The following is a 17228-nucleotide window of genomic DNA, read 5'->3' on the forward strand; positions in this document are numbered from 1 at the left end:
TAAAATATCATTTATATATAAATAAATAAAAACTAAAAAAACCAGAGCATGTTACTCATGTGTTGTGACTAAAAGTTCACACATATACTGATGTCAATCAATTTATTTCATGAGTTTCGAGCAAAATGAAACAAATTCTGCTTCTAAAAGACTATTAAGAGATCCCAACGAATGCGAATAATAAAAGGGAAAAACATTGTCTAAGTTCCATAAAACATAAATAAATAAATGCTTCGCGTTGGTAAAGCCTGAACCTACAAAATTGGATGGCCCTAAACGTAAAGCCTTTTTATTGGCACTGTACGAAAGAACAACAGTATGGAATAACCCAAGCCTGTTTATGAGATTTATGAAAGTAGGGATATTAACCAAATTCCATAAAACAAAGAATTCACATATCCATGCTTTAATTTAAGTGTTCAAAAACTGACACCGATCTATAAACAAAGTGACTTGTTTTGGAAGTATGCACAACAATTGAGCCAAGCAGCATGAACCTATATACCACGAATTAATCGATCCTTAACGAGCCTCCAAAAGTGTAATCGATATTTTGTTTGTTGACCATTGATTACCTGGAGAAACGCCTGCTTCAAGTGATTCCGTTTCTATAAAGAAACCAGGTTGCTTGGGCTGAGCCAAGGGAATCTCACTTCCCAACATTATAAGCACGGATGCCATGGTTGGTCTATCCTCAGGACGATGTTGCACGCATAGAAGACTAACATGGATGCAACGTAACACTTCTGATAGAGTATATGAGCTTCCTAAATGCGTATCAATCAGTTCTAAAGGCCTCCCTTGATTCCATAATATCCATGCCTGAAACATGTCAAAACTCGTTTGTGGTTAATTGCCATTCATAGGTCAAATATGTATGAAGAAGAAATTTTACTATCGATACTTACATGTCCAATAAGGTTATGACTGTAGTTTGGATGGTAGAATCCCTTATTTTTCCTTCCACTTATGACCTCCAACACCAAAATACCAAAGCTAAAGACATCAGATTTGACAGAAAACAGCCCATAGACAGCATATTCAGGTGCCATGTAACCGCTGTAGAAAGTAAAAACATCATATGGAAGTGAGAACATAATAAACCATTGATGGGGATGAATAGTAGATCGTGGAAAAATATTCAAAGGAAAACTTACTATGTTCCAACCACTCTGTTTGTATTTCCACCAGTCTGATCTCCTCCAACTAATGTTCTAGCCAAGCCAAAGTCTGAAATTTTTGGATTCATTTCGTTGTCAAGTAAAACATTACTTGCTTTGACATCTCTATGAATAATCCTTAGCCTGGAATCTTGATGGAGATAGAGGAGACCCCGAGCAATTCCGCAAATAATGTGGAAACGTTTAGGCCAATCTAACAGTAATTCTTCTCTCATTTGATCTGGCAAGTTTAATCCACATTCAACTTCAGTTCTATATACGACACTGTTCAAAAACCTGTATATGAATGATTTCAAAGCAATTAACGGTCCAAACCAAAAATAAAGGAGTCCAGGCTTGTGTTGGGCATGTATTCATAAATTAGCATTTTCTCCTCTCCTTGAATGCAGCATCCAAGAAGCTTTACAAGATTTCGATGCTGGAGCTTGGCAAACAGTATAATTTCATTCTTGAACTCATTTAATCCTTGGCCAGAACTTCTTGAAAGCCTCTTCACAGCAATTTCTTGTCCATCTGGTAGTGTCCCCTGGAAATTTAGAGTATTTCAAAATATTGTGAAACAATGGGTGAACTGATTCTTTGTTAGTTTGGCCTTATTATAAAGCAAGTTACAAGTTTACCCTGTAAACGGGTCCAAATCCACCTTCTCCAAGCTTGTTATCGCTTGAAAAGTTATTTGTGGCACCTATTACTGTGATCAGGTTGAAGAGCGGGAGCTCCAGGTCCTCCTTTGGTTCCCCTTCGTTGTTCTGATTTGTTTCGCCTATATCTGTTTTCTCTCATATAATAGAAATGGGCTTTGTGTTAGCGACAGATATAAGTAAGAGTAACCATATCTCTTCTAACCAAATTGAACTCAATAGAGGTTTAAAACACTTACTATAAAAAAAAAACTCATCAAAATATAATCAAACAACAACAACGAACATTTTGTAAAGATGGTCAGGGTAAAATAGTTCCTCTACCTCTTAATTTTCTCCTCCTTCGGTGAAGGTAATATCCAACAAACAGCACTCCAGAAAACACTACTGCTACAGAAACTTCTATTGTCATTGCTGTCTTCACTTTACCTCCATTTTCTTCATCATGGTTGTATGAAGCAGTAGAGAAAAAAATAAAAGAAAAATCAAGGTCAATTATCTAACTTAGATAGAAGCAAAATGGGCTTCTCAATGAAACACAATGGAAACAACAATTGAATTACATGTCACATAAAATGTATTTAACAAGCAGCTCGTGTTACAAAGTTCCATACCTAACTCTGAGGCTGGCATACGAATATAAAGATCCTGTCCATTAGCCACAAACTGCCTGATATCTATTAGATCACCAAACCAGATGGCACAGCCGGTACCTCCTCCTCTGATATCTGAGCTTGTATAAGCCATACAGGAACAGTTTTTCAAGCATTTAGTTCTGCATTCCTTAAGATTCATACTTTTGCTCACCCAAGAATGTGTAGTATCTGGCAGTTTCAAGCCAACAAATTTGACAAACCCATCTTTATATCTTTCCTGGCAGCTTAACGGTTTATTGCGCACACATCCTAGAGACCAGTCTGTCAAATTCCATTTTTCTTGAGACTTAGGCTTGAATCCTTTTAGACATTGGCAGACTGGATTCTCACCAATGATGCACTTTCCATTGGCTCCACAGATGCCATAATTATCACACAAGTCTCTTGGTACTAATGAATAGGCCCTCCAAGTTTGATATGCTTCAATCCATGTAAAGCGATCACAAGTACTGGCGGTTTGGTTCAAAACTAATCTAGAGATTACAGACTTATTTTGAAGGTTGTTGTACATGTAGTAAACTTCATTGTAATTATAGACAAAGTTGAACCTATAAAGTGGATTAGGCCTTAATTCTGGTAAACCACTTAATCTCAGGCCATTCCATGGGCCAGTACGATAGTATTTTGCATTGCCTTTCCGAACATATGCCTCAGGATATGCATCAAGTTCCATTTCAATCCCATAAGTGAAATCTCCTGGACACGGGTCTTCTGAATTTTTCCATGCTGATAAACTCCGTTTTATACCTGTCCTCAAGTCCCATCCCATCTTCATTCCTGGTAACTGTTAATTATGTAGTCAATTAATGTGTTAATTATGTAGTCAATTAATGTTTGGCACCTACTATGTTTGGCACCTACAATATTTGGGGGGCTTGACTAGGTTGGTTGCCTAACTTGGTTGGTTGCCTAACTTGGGGGGCTTGACTAATGTCTTAGGAATTTGTATATATATGTGTTGATTGTAAGTAATGAAACATAAGTGAAAAATCAGAAAATATTCTACAACTCTCATTCTCTCTACACTTTCCACTCTCTACTCTCAATATTCTCTATGTTTTAGCATGGTATCAGAGCCTATGGCTAATCCTTAAGATCCTCTATCAAATTGAGAGTCGTTGGCGTTTTTTTTTCATGTTGCTGTAAATTCTCTTGTTTCTGTTAAATTTCCTCTCTTTATTTGTATGGGCAATAAGTCCCTTGGCCACGATGGCATAATTTGTTTCCTATGGGCATTACGTTCCTTGATCACCATGATCTCTTTCCTCCGTGAGCCTCATCATCGCTCACCGAGCCATTTCCTTTCCTCCGCGAGCCTCGTCACCGCTCGCTGAGCCTTTTCCTACTCGGCCTTGTCTCTGTCATGCCGAGCTACACTACTGCCGTTGTTCCCTTTGCACAGCCACTCTGGTGTTTGCATCATCTCTCAAGCTCTAACGAGCTTCCTTATGTTTTTTCTTTGACTTTTCTGCTGGTCTCTATCTTCTTTGCTGCTATCTTGAGCTCTCTTTCTCCTTCTCGTTTTTTAGCACCCTTTCTTTGTCTCTTTTTTTGGTGGGTTCCTTTTTTGTTTGTTTGTTTCTTATCACATATTGCCTTTCTTCATCATTTCCTCTTGTGCCCACGTGATAGGTGTCTTACTTGTTACATTCCATTTTCTTAATACTACTATTCTCTTTTTTATGGTTTCTTTTCTCACCACCAATCTCATACTTCTTATTTTATTCCCTTTTATTTCCTTAAATTATTTCTTCCACTCTATTTCCATCCAATTTTTTGTCTGGTATATTTCTTCTCCCTTGTTGCCTTTCACTTTTCTCTGTGTTACCCACGGGTGTTTTCTCCTCATCTCTTCGTTCTCATGCACACCCACGCCAATAACTTGGCTTCCGTTTCAACACCTCTTACACTTGTCCACGTCACCTACCCTATCTATACAATATTCATCCCTTTCTCTCTATGTGTGCATACACGTCATCCACCTTCATTCATTTTTAATCCTTCTTTCTTTTTGGGTTGCAGACTCTTTTCCATCTTTTATTCCTTTTCTCCAGTTGTCGGATGCCCATCTCCATTCCACCTTTCCTTGCATTTGTTTCTACCACGAGACTGGCATGTTTGAGTCTCTTTACTATTATTTCATTTTCTCTTCTTCCAAATCTCGACCCTCTACCAGTGTCAGATTTGAGGGGGAGATAGATGCAACTTTATTTGGGTGCTGCAACTTTATTGTCATTACCGGTGTTGCTTTCTCCAAATCTCGACTCTCATACGTCGTCGGATTTGAGGGGGAGTGACACTGCTGCTCATCTATTCCGCTGCCTGCAATTCAGTTACCTATCTGCCATGACTGATTCTTCTACATCTGAGCTTCAGTCAGCTTCTGTTTCTCAAGTGCCACTGCTTTTATGGTTCTGACAACCCCTTCTCTTCAGGGGGAGAGGAGGAGTGAAGAGAAGTTGTGTCTGCAATAATGGAAGTATTTGTGACGCTGCTAGTATTGTTGTTGCTGCTTACACCATCCTTTGATGGTGCCAGCTCTTGCCTTTTGTGTCCCTTTGCTGTTAACAGTGTTGTTGCTCCTACCTGTTATGAGAGTTGTTGGGGACAGTGTTGCTGGGGATAGTTATATTGCTCTTGCTGGTACCAGTGTTGCTCTTGCTGGTACCAGTGTTGCTCTTGCTGCTGCCAGTGTTGTTGTCTCTTGTTGAGGACAATGTTGTTGTTGCTTCTACCGTGTTCTTGCCTTTACCGGTGTGTTTCCGATGTGGTTATGCCCGTTGACCTTACCTTTGCTCTTGACTTTCCGTACCTTGCCTTATCCTATTTTTTAGGGTTTGGTTGCCTTTGCCTTTGCTTGGGTTTGGTTTGCCTTGCCCTTGCCTTTGTCGTGCCTTACCTTATCTTTAAGGTTTTGTTGCCCTATCTGGGCTTTCTTTGCCATGCCTTGCCACCTTGCCTTTGCTTGGCATTTATTTGCCTTACCTTGCCTTACCCTTTCTTTTTAGGGTTTGGTTTTACCTTGACGTGCCTTTCCCTATTTTAGGGTTTGGTTGTGTCCTTTGCCGTGTTCACAGGGTTTCTGTGTCCTTGCCGTGTTCACAGGGTTTCTGTGTCCTTTACCTTACCTTTGCTGTGTTCACAGGTTTTCTGTGTCCTTGCCGTGTTCACAGGGTTTCTGTGTCCTTACTGTGTTCTTTGCTTTGCCTTTGCCTTGTTCGCATGGTTTATGTGATCTACCGACCAACCGGCTGCACTTGGATTTGGTGTTGCCACCGACAGACCGAAATGATTAACTTCAATGTGGCCTTTGCTCCACGTGTGGCCCACCATGTAGTGGTCCCACGTGAGGGGGCATGTTGAAGTGGATCGACATTTTATTAAGAAGAAGCTTGATGCAGACATATTAATGAAGGAAGTCTCTTGTTATAGCTTTCCACAACTCTCTTGGCAAGTTGGGCATTGGTGATATCTATGCACCAACTTGAGGGGGAGTGTTAATTATGTAGTCAATTAATGTGTTAATTATGTAGTCAATTAATGTTTGGCACCTACTATGTTTGGCACCTACAATATTTGGGGGGCTTGACTAGGTTGGTTGCCTAACTTGGTTGGTTGCCTAACTTGGGGGGCTTGACTAATGTCTTAGGAATTTGTATATATATGTGTTGATTGTAAGTAATGAAACATAAGTGAAAAATCAGAAAATATTCTACAACTCTCATTCTCTCTACACTTTCCACTCTCTACTCTCAATATTCTCTATGTTTTAGCAGTAACAACGTATCAGAAGGATAGTCAAAGCTTTGCCACAAATAGGTTCCTGCATCTCTTAGTACTAAATTCCCAGAATCTAAAATCTCTACCTTTGCACTTGGGGCATGTTTAGCTGAGCTTATCCACCAAACAACACTCTTATTCTGACCCAACAGCACAAGATGTCCTGTGCTGTTTATCATCAAGATGCCGGAAGAATCATTAATGGGGTTGCATCTGTTTGCAACCCAAACAACAGTTCTAACTGGGATGTTCTTGTACCAAATGCCCAAGTAACGATTCTTGGAACTACCTGGACTGAAGAAGCCAAGCTCAAAGCTTCCGCCTCTTGAAACCAAGGTCGTTCCATCGCGTATAGACTGGGAGGGACTAATGTTGTCAACTGCGAAGGAATGTGTGAATAACAGAAAGAGCAAATTAGAACCAATCATAAAAGAAAAACAAAGACGACCCATTCAATTTGGTTTTGTATATCCCTTCCTACTGGTTCCATCCGAGTTAAGGATAGAATTAGAAGAGACCCTTGTGATTGTTAACCGAGAAGACCAAACATATACAGTTTAGGACACGACTATTGACTATTTATGCATTGAAAACATGGGCAACTGTTATTCTCAATATTTTAAAACCAAATGAGTGCTAGAACCCAATGGCGGCTATTGACTGGTAAGCAAAAGTGAAGCTTTTTTGTTACCTCCTGTCTTGATCCATCACGGAACTGTGTAGGGCTATAGTGCTGTTGCTTCATACAAATCAATTGGCCAAGTGAGCGCATGCTCATCAATGGTTGGTCTCGGTCCCCACCAATCAGCCATTGAAAGACCAAAATTTGTTTTGGTGAAGAAAGAATCTCCTCCTTGCACATTCACAGGTCTTGGGGTTCTTTCTCCAGCAAAATTTACAGTATGCGAATCAGTTCTGGAAATTCGAAACGAAATTTATTTTTTGATTGAGTTTTTGGCTCCAATTTTGAGTTTTCTTTATTTTCAAATTCGAAAAGAGAATTCAAAGTAGAATTTTGGGTTTTGGGTGACGAAACTGTGGTGGCTTTCTTCTTTGGGAAATACACGTGGATGATCACTTTGCCCAACTTTCATTCCCAAATGATCACTTTAGTTTAGAGCATCCACAATGAACTTTTTAAACCACTTCCTTAGCTAAAATTTAGAGAGGAATTGAAAAACCTCACCTCCAATCATGCTCCCTATACAGCTTCTACAGCAGGGAGATCTCTAAGAACTCCTAAATCTGAGGAGAGAGAAAGGGCTCCTAATGACTTCCTATAATTAAATTCTACTATATTTTATTATTATTTTAAATATTTATTTAATAATGTCTTTAATTTTATCATTTTTTTTCCGCATTTTATATTTTTAATTACCTTTCCACATTGCAAAACACAAGCATATATTTTTAACAATTTTATCATTTCTTTTCGCTGTAGTATTTTGCAGCACACTTTTTATGTTTTCTATTCTTTTTGTTGTGGGTTTTTTGCAAAGCACAAGCAAATTTTTTTTTTTCGATTCTTTTCCCTATAGACATTTTGCAAACGGGCCATAAGTTAAAGACTTGGGCTAAGCAGGTTTAAGGCAAAAATAAAAAAAGACTTGGGCTAAGGATCTTAACCCAATAGCCAACTGAAGCAATAAAAAAGAAAGAAAAAAGAAAAAAGGGAAATACACTTAGATGATCACTTTGCCCAACTTTCATTCCCAAATGATCACTATACAAATCTTATTCACTTATAATTATTTTGGACTTGAAATTACCTAATTGCCCTCCATAAGCATATCTATTGACCTTTTATCACCTCTTTTCTGAAAGCCAACTTCTCCCAACTCCTCTCCTCTCTTTCTCGCGCAGCTCTCTCTCTCTCTCTCTCACAGTTCGTTCTTCCTCTCTTAGCAATTTCCAATTCGGTTATGTGCAAAATGAGTGATTCTAAGGTGGGTTTTGTATTTGTTATTGACTAGTTTGTCTTTTTGTATGGTTTTCATTTGAGAAGGATAATTTCACTAACCTGTGATTGATTTTGTGAAGTTTAGTAATTAGAGAGATTGGAAATTTCGGTATTGTAACTGTGAATTAATTACTTCATGCTTGGATGAAACTTCTATTAGTCTGATTGATTTTGCTCTATGGATGATGAAGTGCCTCAATTTGCTATTTCTCATCGTGGATTGGTTCATTTGTGATGCATGTTTTCAGTTCCATTTTATGATGCATATTTAGTGTGAGAATTTATTGTGGTGACAATGGCTATTCCATTATAACACAGCTTTACCTCACTAGGCCCTAAATTAGCTGTTAAGTAATAATGCAGAAGTAAATTTGTTGTTATCATTGCTGTTTCAGCATCTAGTAGGACATTTTGCACCGTTCTAGTCGTATGGTTAATTACGTGATTTTGAAATACGAATGTTAATTGGTGTGGGATTTTTCTCTTCCTTGTGCTATAAAACCTGCTAAATTTTGTTGTTATTCCTTATTTGCAGCCAAGCACGGATCTACATAGTGGGATGTTTGGGCAACAGCCAAAGTCTAAAGTATCGAGAGTTTCGGAAATATCAATGGTCCAAAAACACAGATATATCGAGAAATATCGAGGAAATAAAAATTGAATAAAAATCATGGAAATTATGAGAAAAACTTGGAAATTTTTATTGAAACTTTAGAGGATGTTTACTTAGTCAATTGTCTATTATTTTATCACAAAAAATTAGAAGGAAATGCATGGCATGGTGGGTTTAAGTGATTTAAGTTGATTATGTAGCGACCTGACAAACACTGTGACTTTAGAAAATATGTAGTAATTAGTGAAAGAAAATTAAACACACCATAATTTTTTAGTTATAATAATTTACTACAATATATTACACTTGATACATAAGATAAAATATATGAGCTTGACCAAAAAAACAAAGATAAAATATATGGGCTTGGGCCGGCCGGGCCGGGCTTTAAAGAGGAGAGAGAAAATAGCGGGCCGGGCCGGGTTGGGTTTTTTTAGAAAATTCAAAGCCCAAGCCCGACCCATGAGCCGGGCTTGAGAAAGCCCATCGGGTCGGGCCGGGCGAAAACGGGCCTACTTCAATCGAAAAAAATCATAAACTTAATCATAAGGGCATTTTAGTCCAAATTTGAGATTAAACTCACTTAATTCCAATATTTTCACATCAAACCAAATTCATAAAACACCTAATAAAGTCACAACTTAATAAGATTTTCTACAAAAATAATAAAACCAAGTATTGTTTTTGAGGTTATTACATAATTAGACCGTAATACGTTTTAAGAAATAATTTTTTAAAATAATAAGTATAATTTTTTTTTTTTTTAAAGGATGGTATGAATAAATATGCAAATGTTTGGTGATGTGTTCAAAAAGCATGATTATATTTGGTGGTACAATTATGTTTCGTGATATGATTATTTTTGGTGATATGATATGTTGTTCATCTTATTTATATATATATAATTGTTGTATTAATAATTGACACAAATTAAATTAATGTGCTAATCATCCAATTATAAAACTAGGAATGAGTAAAGAAAAGTAAATGAAATGAAACAAATTATATATGTGATTTAAGTGATATAATCCTAATCCTAAACTCTTATTTATACATAATTATATATGTATGCGGGCCTAACGGGCCGGGCTTTTGTGGGCGGACGGGCCGGGCTTTCTTGGGCCTAATCGGGCCGGGCCTATGGGTCGGGCCGGGCTTCAAACACTCAAGCCCAAGTTCGGCTCGGCCCAAGACGGGCCGGGCCATCTCAAAGCCCATAATGGACCGGGCGGGCCCCCATCGGCCCATGAGCCCGCGGGCCAAATGATGAGGCCTACTTAGTATCACATATAATGAACAATATTAAAACTCAAAGTGAATAATACAACTCCATAATATATAACACACAAAAAATACAACTACATAATAAAATAATAAATAACATTAAATATATGCCTAAATTTATCCTTAGGGAATTTTTTTAATATAAAAATTTATCATAGATAATAAATATTAGCTTGCAGACATTTAAAGACGTTATAAATATTACACGCCGAAAACATAATCACAAAATCATTTACAGCGTGTTGGATAAGGCGCAATGGGTCTTGAGAAAGGGAGGGGTTCAAATCCCTCCATGCGCAAAAGCGAGACTTTTCAACATTTTTATGTGTTTTTCGGTTTCATATCGCGATATTATCGCCTAAATAATGCATGAAAAATGTTGAAATTATTGGTCCCGATATTATCGCGAATATCAACAAAAATATCGATATATTGACGATAATTAGGTGGATATGTGGGAAAATATCTCTCACTCAAAAAAATGATATTATCTGCGAAATATCGCCGATAATATCGATATTGGCTACAACCCATACCAATATTTTTTTGCATTTGTAATACCATGTAGTATTCTTAAGAGAATAAAAAAACTTAATGGATATAGCCCATCCCAAAGTTGAAAGCAGAGCCCACTCATCAAGCCTTAGTCAAACTAACGTGGGTTGAATGTGAAGGATGCAAGTCGTGCTTCGAATTGTCAATGCCTGACTTCAACATCAAGAGATCAACCACGTCTAGGCCCATGCCTGATGATCACCCAAGTGTTCCTCCAAACCTTGGTCCTGGTACTAAGGGCCAGAATTGTCTTAATGGGTTGTTCTACTATGATCGTTATTCCACTTACGGCCCCTTTGGATTTGAATGTTTACATTTTTTTTCTGAGCAAGGGCAACTAGCTATCCCTAATGTGGCATTTGGGTGGGGACTCTTCAATAAGGTGAACTTCAATGACTATTTTCATGGTCATGATAATCCAATAGGAGGGATTTTGGGGTTAGGCAGGGGTCACCCAAGAGGTATTCAAAAATTATTATTAAGACATTATCGTGGAGCTCAATGTGGAAAACAGGGAGCAGAAATTATGGGTGTGGAGCTCAAGGAACGCGGGAAAAATCAGAAACATGTGTCATAATGGACGTTTATAAAAGGAAACAAGGGGAGAAAAAAAATAAAACTCAGAAAACAAAAAACCTAGCTCCGCCAATTTTCTTCCTTCCCATTTCTCTTGATCTAAACTTAGAAATAAAATGGCCTCTTCATTCCCATTTTCTCTTGATCTATTGAGACACCTAATTTTCATCTATGAGACTTATCATATTTAGGGATGGCAATGGGTCGAATCGGGGGTGGGTATGGCATTCTCATCCCCATTCCCATCCCCGTTAAGCTTTTTTCCCCCATCCCCGCCTTCATACCCGCAATATTCATATTGGGGATTCCCCATCCCCACCTTCATTGGGGAATGGGTTCCCCGACCCGCCCCATTACAGAAGAAAAAACCAACATATAACTATTTTGTTGAAAAAAAAAGGTACTAATTCAAGATAATGAATATATATAATATATACTTATAAGACAATATAAGAATGCTTATATATGTATTGGAAGTTAACTAAATAAATAAGTAGTGTGGTTTAAGATTTGTATAAGTTATATAAGTATATAATATAATATATATAATATAAAACTTAGTCGGTACAATCACTTTAATAGCATATTTATATATACTATAATATATATATACCTCATCAAAAATCTAATATATATATATTCTAAACGGGGAGGGTTCGGGTTGGGGATTAAAATACCATCCCCGCCCCTACCCGAACACTATACCCAAAAAATTCCCCATCCCCATCCCCATACCCCTTTTTTGTCCTTCATACCCGACCCATTAGGGTCGAATCCCCACGAAGATCCTTACCCGCGGGGAAAATTGCCATCCCTACATATTTTAGCATTGACTAGGTGTATTATTTTTTGTTATTAATTAAATTCATTCGTGCTGTCGAGTTTTATTATAAGGTAAATCCAGCCCATGCCATTTTGAATTCCTGGATCCGTCCTTGTTTGCAGCTATTCGTTTTTGGGTCATTCTCTGAAGACGACAACAAATAATATTGATGTAGCTTCATTACCTTTATCCAATGACGAAGGTGGTCTCTCCAATCAATTTTCAAGTCTGGAATTGCATAACAGAGAGCAGAATGGTCGTGTTGATGATTTATCAGCTTCTAAGGTAAAGGGGGAACTACATAAGTGTTTGAATGGGCCTGTTACAGTTTCTACGGTCTTGTTGCCTCGTGGTTTAATCAATTCAGGGAATTTGTGCTTTCTGAATGCAACGCTACAGGCTCTTCTATCCTGTTCTCCTTTTGTTCAGTTTCTACAGGGATTGAGAACTCACAAAGTGCCTAAGGTCTCTATCTGTAGCAGTGGGGCTGGATCAGTCAAAATTGGTGCACATCCTATATTAGATAACTCTGTGGAGGGAGATGAGATTGTTTAAGGGGGAGTATACTGAAACTTAGAGTGAAGCTTTCTCTGTTTTTAACTATTGACCATGTGAAAACTTGCAGAAACTCCAGGGAACTTAAGCTTCGGTGGCATCCTATCAAAGTTTGTGGGATAGGGATGGCCAATCATTAGCTTAATATCTTACCACTTAGTTTGGCATCTTGATCTTGATCTTGGTTTTTCTTTCTTTTTTCCTGCAGAGGAAAGATGAACTCTTTTTTAGAGAAGGGTGAGTGACTATCAAAAAGCATTATGTCAGGGCTCCAAGATGGTGGAAAGAATTTCATCTTTAAGATAGATGCAGACTTATAGTCATCAATTTGTTGCAATTTCCTCCAACATTGTATTGAAATGCTGGATTTGGAATTAAAATTTTGTTACTCTTCTTTGAGCCAGCAATTTGTATATTGTATTTCAAGGGATATATATATATATAATGCCAAGGTCTGATTGAAGTTGTATTAATTTATGCCGTGCCGTCCTTAGCTTGGGGTGGTTATCATTTCAGTAAAGAATTTTGTATCTATAATTTAAAATTCCATTATAATAAGGTGGAAAATGTGAAATGTGCATCATATCTCAATCTCATCATTGTGTTTGCAAAATCATGCATGCCTCTGCTACTTTCAGCATCAAGAATGTCTCCAATTTCATAGGGTATGTATATCATTGGCAGGAAAAATGTAAGGGAAAATGTCTGATATAATTGTTTTCTGTTTCTTTCTGCAGTTTTGTCTTGACAAATTCTGTCCCCCTCGCCTTTTTCTTTTCAGATTGCACAAGGAAAAGAAAAGCCACGCCCAACTTGTTTATTGTATTTTTATTGCTTTTGTATTGCTCGTCTATTGCCACTATATTGCTTGTTTATTGCTTTCGTATTGCTTTTGTATTGCATGTCTGTTACCACTTCATAATCTACGTGACATTACAATGGAGTGGAGCCTTGATTTTGGGTTGGTTTTCTTAATTAATATAATTTGTTGCAAGGGAAGCAACTATGAGTTTGATTTATAAAAGGACGTGACGTCCTTAATGGAATCACATTCTTAAACTAATAGATAATCAATAAAAAAAGCAATAATGGAATCACATTCTTACACCAATAGCTAAACACGAATCAATCATATTTAAGAGATACATATATGGTGCTTGTTGTACCTTATTTATACAATAATGAATAATGATCTAGCATTTTCCTTTACAAAATAACCTTATAAAATCAAGCGTTTTCTTTTACAAAATATCCCTATAAGTTTACTCACAAGATAGACTTGAAAAAACAGGTGATAAGAAACAAATATAAGTGCAATAACTAGGCAATACCACAACACTACAATGGCAATACGATGACAATACAAATGCAACAGGGGAGCAATACAATGGCAATACAAAAACTCCACATTCTCACTATAAATTCATTCCACATTCCCACTATATATTCATAATCTACAACATATTACAAAAAGGACTTGGCGTCCTTAATGGAATCACATTTTACACTCCTATATCGTCAAAATACCCTTGAGCAAGGAATGGGCGGAGAGACTTATGTAAAAGTTGAGGATGTAAAAGATGTTCTTGACTTGAAGGTGGATTAGTTACTGGCCAAAGGCTTCTTAGGAAATTATTTTCCTTTCGCAACTCTCCAAGAGCTAATCCAGCCTGAGGGAAAAAAACAGAGTCAGAGATACATAGGCATAACAAGTGACACTTGAGTTGAGTGCATTATGAACACCAGAGAACTCAGATAAATCACCAATATAATTGTCCTTCATAGATTAGGCCTAACTCTATCGCACCTTAACATGTTGGTGATAGGTGGTTTGTGCTCCAACCACTTCGTGAAATTACCCAAAATAAAAACCATTCTCCAAAATTGATACTTTCTCTTAGTAAATTAGAAAACTAACAATTTTGCTAAAGGCAATTTTATCTTTTTAGATAATTGACTAAATAAACATCCTCCAAAGTTTGAAGAAAAATTTCCAAGTTTTTCTTAGAATTTCCGTGATTTTTATTCAATTTTTATCGATATCGATAATATCCTGATATTTCCATCGAAATTTTCGTATTTCTGAACTACCAATATTTTAGACCTTGATCCAAATTACTACACAAGTGGTTCATATGGCCTGGTTTTTGTTTCATCAGTTATACTAACTGGAAAATAAACGAATAAAGAAGGTTTTGGAAGAGAAAGTGGATGAAGTGCTGGGCTTGGGGTTTAGAGAGGGTACGAGTTATAGAGAGACCAAAATAAAACATTTTTTTTTCTTCCAAAATTTAGTTATTTAAATATCTATTTTTTTTCTTTCTAAAATTTATATTTTAGTTCTTAATTAACCTTGATTGCAATGTAAACTACATGTCTTTAAGGGCTTGTTTTGTACGTCAGATTGTACTGACTAATTTTTGTCGGATATTATTATAATATGTTCATGAGAGGACTGATTGTTTATTCATAAAATTTTAAAGGGTTTGGTGCTATTCCGGATAAATAGTCTAACTAAGTTATACTGTGTTTGGTGCTTCGTTAGACTTTTTTTTTTTTTCAATTCTTTGGCAAGATTATAAAACCAGATTACATGAACTAACTCATTATCATAATTGTAGAACTTAGGATTGAAGTTACATAGTATATAAGCACACCTTTATTGATGGAAAAAAAAAAAAATTCAGATCTTGATATAAAAAACTTCTTTTCTTGATATATGACAGGACCCGCCCCGAATTCCTCGGAATCCGGGACAAATCCCGTGGTATTTTAGACATCAAAACGATACCGGGCTCACTTACTAAAGAACGAGACTTTCTGCCGAAAATTCGGCAGAGTCTCCCTTGGAAATTGGACTTATCCCCAAATTTTTCAACATGTTAAAAACACAATTGTACACATCCCAACAAGCAACATGCTTCAGGAACGATTAAACAATTTACAACAAAGGCCTTCGGCCTCACAAATCAAACCCTAACACGAGCGATAATAGAGCAATCTAAGAGTTCAGTTTACAAAGAAAATGAAGTTTGACAGATTAGAAAGGATTAAAAGTTCATCATACGTAAGCTCGGGATTCGGAAGCTTGCGACTCGGCTATATATATATATATATAAGTAACATCACCCAGTTTGTACCGGGGAAACAATCCAACCGGGGATTGTTTGACTAGTCCACATGGAAGAATCCTCAATTGACAATGTGGCTAGAGAACGAGCCATCCAATCGGGGGACTAACTCTACCAGCAAGTATAGCCGAATCCTCAAAACTCGTACGCTTGTGACAAGTCCTATGCGAGCAGACTATCTCGCTAAGGGTCTATGAAACACCCAGTTGAGGATGCTCGGGTTCCAACGTATCCAAGTATCTCAAGGTCCCAATCCAAAGTTCCAAATCCGGGGAGGTATATAAGGTAGTGCTTATAGCACTTCAAAATGACATACTAATCTCATTCCTTTCCAATATCTCATATCAACACCCCAAGTACCCCACACATAACATAGATAGAAATTCTCAAGAATCATATGTACAACTCAAGATACTCAAATATGCCAAAACCCAAATATAATGCATATACTTTATAAAAACATTAAGTTCAACAATTGAATATATAATGTATTCAATAAACCATTAAAACAATATGCATAATTTTTCCATCATAAAACTATGCTTATTATTTGAAAACAAAGTCCACTCACAAATAGTCTCATGCTGCTTGATCCTGAGAGGGTCCTGTCTGCTGTGTGCGAGTAGTTGCAGTACCTATTTTAGAATACGAGTACGAAATTAATAAAGAACGCATCGAACGAGAACTTTAAATTAAAATCCTAGTTACCCGGGTTTCAAGTCAGTGTACGAGGAACGAGACGTTCCTAGGATCCAACTACGTGTTTCGGATGAAGGGATAGCCTCAGAAGACGCTTGGTCAACCGGGTGGCCAAACTTTCCAAATTGGGTCAACCAGGCCATGGGACCCACGACCTCCGTTTTATGATCCGGAAGTTCCTATGAGTTCCACAAGGTTTACTAAGCATGTCCTGCATGTTTGGTCATATTCGAACGGTCGGATCGCTCGCGATAGCACGATCGGACGGTTATCGTTTACCACAAACTTTAAGTTATTGAATCGGAACATCCGGGGCTCCGATTCGCGATTCGTGAATTCCTACACGATCCTAGGGATGCCTAGATGAACATATATTGAAATGAAGTCGATCCAACAGTCCAAACATGCCAAACCGGATAACCCCTAATATGTGATATCCGTTCGATGATCAAACAATAACCAAATTCAAATCCGAGCATACCGTCGTGCTCATGACGAGATGAGGATTATTTCAGGACTCAAAGATTGGCCAAAAAGTGGCCTATGTGCAGGCAGCACGTGGGTGTCCAAAGAGATTTTTGGCGATCGGAAAAACTCCAAAACCACCGGTCAAGACTTATACCTACTTGATCAAGACATTGAGTAGAGCAACTTTTGTTCTTGGACCCACCCCAAAAAGTGACCGGAAGTGGCAGGAATCGAGGGCCGAAATCGGCCAAAACTTCTATCGCTTATTTGACAACCAAAACGCAGAAATTGATCGTAAACAACACA

At 37.5% G+C, this 17228-nt stretch overlaps 1 protein-coding gene and 1 long non-coding RNA gene across 5 annotated transcripts; both read right to left on the minus strand.

Moving 5' to 3' along the window:
• Window positions 1-182: 182 nt before the first annotated feature.
• Window positions 183-6857, minus strand: LOC110752212 (G-type lectin S-receptor-like serine/threonine-protein kinase At4g27290). 4 transcript variants are annotated; one of them, XM_088252185.1, is made up of 9 exons: window positions 6259-6857; window position 6222; window positions 2437-3262; window positions 2147-2260; window positions 1802-1950; window positions 1497-1707; window positions 1158-1425; window positions 909-1059; window positions 183-822 (listed from the first exon to the last, which is right to left on the minus strand). In XM_088252185.1, the coding sequence occupies exons 1-9, from the start codon at window positions 6708-6710 to the stop codon at window positions 523-525; spliced, it is 2472 nt and encodes an 823-aa protein (XP_088108311.1). In that variant the 5' UTR covers window positions 6711-6857; the 3' UTR covers window positions 183-522. The 4 variants fall into 4 exon arrangements, with proteins under 4 accessions (XP_088108311.1, XP_088108310.1, XP_021808506.2 ...); XM_088252184.1 differs by having other exon boundaries at window positions 184-822; window positions 1158-1401; window positions 6259-6855; XM_021952816.2 differs by lacking the exon at window position 6222 and having other exon boundaries at window positions 187-822; window positions 1158-1401; window positions 2437-3255; window positions 6345-6435.
• A 7062-nt stretch (window positions 6858-13919) lies between these two features.
• LOC148295064 (uncharacterized) lies at window positions 13920-16467 on the minus strand. The gene is made up of 2 exons (XR_015835284.1): window positions 16327-16467; window positions 13920-14294 (listed from the first exon to the last, which is right to left on the minus strand). It is a non-coding gene; the product is annotated as an uncharacterized LOC148295064 (long non-coding RNA).
• Between the last annotated feature and the right edge of the window lie 761 nt (window positions 16468-17228).

The sequence above is a fragment of the Prunus avium genome, chromosome 4, assembly GCF_965620075.1.
Source record: "Prunus avium chromosome 4, drPruAviu1.hap1.1, whole genome shotgun sequence".
NCBI classification, from domain to species: domain Eukaryota; kingdom Viridiplantae; phylum Streptophyta; class Magnoliopsida; order Rosales; family Rosaceae; genus Prunus; species Prunus avium.